General features: G+C 38.5%; 1 protein-coding gene across 1 annotated transcript; it reads right to left on the reverse strand.

The window, feature by feature from the left end:
* Positions 1-11: 11 nt before the first annotated feature.
* LOC104959235 (tumor suppressor p53-binding protein 1-like) lies at positions 12-3,522 on the reverse strand. The gene is made up of 6 exons (XM_010787103.1): positions 3,508-3,522; positions 2,867-2,990; positions 2,236-2,293; positions 1,446-1,597; positions 306-432; positions 12-194 (listed from the first exon to the last, which is right to left on the reverse strand). Exons 1-6 carry the CDS (start codon positions 3,520-3,522, stop codon positions 77-79), a joined length of 594 nt encoding a protein of 197 aa, XP_010785405.1. The 3' UTR covers positions 12-76.
* Positions 3,523-3,966: the final 444 nt, after the last annotated feature.

The raw sequence follows: 3,966 nt of genomic DNA on the forward strand, positions 1-3,966 counted from the left end.
AATGGCACTTCATATCAAAAAGGTTGCCGACCCCTGCTCTATACTCACCACTTGTTTCCTAAATCAAATCCAGTCATCAAAGTAGGTTTAATCTTTTACCGTGTTTATTCTCTGCTTCTGTTGGTGAACTGGGAACTATCAAAAGGTTCTGGGAGAAGTTGTCTTGGGTGGCGGCAACAAAGTCAACAGAGCTCCTGAGGAAAAAGAGCAGATGATTAGGTCATTCTCTAAGTTGTGCTTGTGTGGATGCTTAATAATATGAGAGCATTTGTGACTTTTGACACTATGAACATGACGTGACTCACTGGGACAGAGTCTCCTGCACCAGTGTTCCCTGTCCGGACAGATGCAGCAGCCGCAGGGTCTGGGCCGGTGTGGCCGTGGGGTGACCCTGCTGCTCCGGCTCAGACACCGTGCTGTCCACTGCACCGCCTGGGAGTCGCAGCAAATAAACAGTGAGACAGAGAAAAAAGACAACAGTCCAACTTTTATCTTGTTCAAGCCATTTCCAACACCACTGTACAATGAAAAACACAAATAACTGAAAACAACATTTTGTTTGGTGCCCCTACATTTTATCACTTGCAAAAAGGGGCAAAAATACTTAATGTATATTTTTCTATGTTGGATGTAGTTAATAACTATATTGAGAGCATATATTAATTGTAACGTCTTTCTTTGAGCTGCCAGCATGGGATCTGCTTTGGCACATTGCATATTTGTGCCTCTACTGTGACATGTTTGCATGCTTTAACGTTCAAAAAGGCCTTTATTTTTCTCATACTGCCTATGCTGCAGCAACTCTTTTCACCCTCTGTCTGTTGTGAGTGGTGGTCCACTTAGAAATGTCTTGCCCTTTAGCCTATCACATTCAACTTGTTGGAGCACTAGCCAAAGAAGAGTGGGAGAGAAACTCCTTTGGGATTGTATGCCTTTGAAGACCATTTCAATGCACAAAAACCTATAATAACAAGGTCAAAGGGAAAACGCATAATAATAATACATTATATTTAAATAGCGCTTTTCTAGAACTCAAAGATGCTTTACAGTATGAGGGAGGGTAGACAAACAAGGACAGGCAAACAAATAAATATAAAAAAATACAGAAAAGGCAGTCAAGAGGAAGTTGATTGAGAGGGGGGGGAGGTATATAAACCTAGAATACTATAAACAAAATACAAGTATGCAAAGTAGTACGAGATAGGTAGGTAGGTAGGTAGATAGATAGATTGAGAGAGAGAGAGAGAGGTAGGCAAGTAGGTATGTAGGTAGGTAGGTGTGTATAATAATAGTAGTTATTTAACAAACAGTAATTATTTTAAAAACATTTATGAAACTGTATAGCCGAAAAATTACCCATATGTAATTTATAAACCATATTGTCCAACTCTACTTGAAATCGCAGCCAGTTTGCTACACATTGCACTGCATGTATGCGTATTTACCCGTCTTTTCAGGGTCGAACATGTCCTCCTGTGAGGACGGGATCTCCTGCTCATCAGACGCCTGCAGGACCTCTGAGTGCAGCAGAGCCTCGATGCCCCGCTGCCTCCCGGACTGACCCGAGGACTCTGACCAGCTGGAGCTCACCTCAGATCTGCAGGCGCACAGAAGAAAGAACCGCAGTGGTCACAACGTTTTTCAGTCGGACGTACTGCAACACATGTACTCGTGTATCCCTTCATTAACACCAACTGTTATGTTCCAAATGGGTTCACCTGAACTGATTTTAATCTGCATATTAATAAACTAACAGTGATATAGAAAGCATATAACAATATGTTTTCACACAATTGAACTGTCAATATTTAAGTCAGTTTGGTTATGTCTTTATTTCCAAGACAATTAGAAGCCACATTTCCCTTTATCCTACTTATAACTATTCCAACAATATAGCTGCTACTTCTATGAATTACAATGAATAGCAGTTTATCACTCACTTAGTTATTTATCCATTACATTTGACGATACAATTATGTTATCCATCAATTACTTTAGGCTTACCTTTATCTTTTAGCAGATTAAACTGCTCTCTTATAACCTATTTGTAAACACTTTGATCAGAACATTGTTTAGGTCTTACAGCTGACTGGATTAAGGATATATATTTATATCAAAACTGTAGAGTTAATCAACATTCTGACAAGAGCCGCAGTACCTCTTTGATACATGTACCGGTTGCTGGGAATCAGTGCTGTAATGAAGGCAAGATTTAAACACCACATTGGGCCATACCTCGCTGCTTTGTTGTCCTGACTCTGTGAAGTCCTGGAGCTGATGCTCTGCTCTGCTGCTGAGGAAAACAAGCGTTAGGTTAGATTGGCTCTTTTCATAGTGTAATGTCAGTAAGAAGGCTCATATCAGGTACTATACTTTCTTTTTGCAACTTGAGCTGATGACATAGTTAAGAGAGATCTAACATAAAAGTTGAAAATAAACCAAGATGCACTATAGCTGTGTGAAATTAAAGGAAATACCATAATAAACATAAGTGTGAGGTGTTTTTAAACAATTGGCCTCCAGAACACCTTAGTCGTGTTTTTCATAGTTTCTCCAAGTGGGTGGATCAGCATTTTACTAAAATATATTATTTTATTTGGCGTTTTAATGATGGTGGTGTTGGACAGCTCCAAATGTGTTTTCATGTTTTCACTCATTTATTCAAGATGTTTCTTATATTTGCCATACATCAGTAGACTGAGAGTGATTTATTAAATCACCTAATTACCAGGTGCAGCCTTTTCAATATCGAAATAATTTGAGATGTGAAGGTCATGTTGTCTGAATCAATTCAAAGGCTCTAAATAACAATGAAACACAGAAGGAAGAAAAATCTCCCAGCATCTATAAATAAAACTCTTAATACCTGATGTGTTGCGTCTCTCTCTGTCGTCTTCCACCTGACGGTTCACCACTTCACCGCGCAGATCCTGACTCTGAGAAAGCTCCAGAAAACCAAATTGAGAAGCTCCCTCTGAAACGCAAAGATACTGATGTTATTGACACATGCAGTTTAATTATTTACATTAGTATTTAACCTTTATTTAACCAGATAAAAACATTGAGATAAAATCTCATTTACAATGCTGACCTGGCCAAGAAGGCAGCAACGTTACACGTTCTTACACATAACACAGACAGGTAAAATACAGAGAACAAAACTAAGTAAACAAAAGACGAAAAGCAGTCACTACATTGTGCACATTTGGGACAGTAAGAAAGGTCCACTACTTATTACTGCAAGCAGGGGCGTATCCAGGATTTCCTAAATACCGATGTCCAAACATGCTAGGGGGGTTCGGGGGATACCCCCCGAGATTTTTGGGATTTTCATGATCTAGTTAGGTGCTTTTTAAGTCCTGTGGGGGGTCACACATTGGATAATATATTGATTTCAAACCATGTCAGTGGGCTGACAATGTCAGCATCAATTATTTTTGAAAGTGTAATACATGAGAATCAGTTGATTGTTACTATTTATGATCTGGACATGCAGAAGAGGCTAACATGATCAGAAAACATTGTCAACATTCATTTTCCATGTCTCTCTCCTTTCCATAACCTGCACCCTCTCTTCCATCTTCTTCCTGTTCATTACTCTCTCTATCCTCTACTCTTTCTCTTTGTTCAATCTCTCCCTCGTTGTTCACTTTTTGCTCCTCCTCACTTGTCGCTCCTGCCAGTGAATTAAAAGCAATTCAGCTATTTAGTTAATTTCACTTGTTTGTTTGCATTATTTTTTGTATATAAATCTGTTTTGTTTGATTCTCAAAAGAGAACAAAGATATAAGCAAATTGTGTTTTATACAATTGTATGTTATTATGACATAACTGCAATAGATGTATGTTGTTTTACAATTAATGTGTTTATGCCTATTGTAAATGAAGACTATTGTTATAGATATATAGATGGATAGATGGATAGATAGATGGTGTTATTAAGCCTACATTCTTTTGTGTGACTGT

This window comes from Notothenia coriiceps, unplaced genomic scaffold (genome assembly GCF_000735185.1).
Source record: "Notothenia coriiceps isolate Sejong01 unplaced genomic scaffold, NC01 NC01_scaffold00030098, whole genome shotgun sequence".
In the NCBI taxonomy this organism is placed as follows: domain Eukaryota; kingdom Metazoa; phylum Chordata; class Actinopteri; order Perciformes; family Nototheniidae; genus Notothenia; species Notothenia coriiceps.

Coding starts and splice junctions, on each gene's coding strand:
- LOC104959235 (XM_010787103.1), bottom strand. Junction 2,294..2,866: donor AGAGAGACGCAACACATCAG/GTATTAAGAGTT, acceptor TGTTTTCCTCAG/CAGCAGAGCAGAGCATCAGC. Junction 1,598..2,235: donor CAGGACAACAAAGCAGCGAG/GTATGGCCCAAT, acceptor GTGCGCCTGCAG/ATCTGAGGTGAGCTCCAGCT.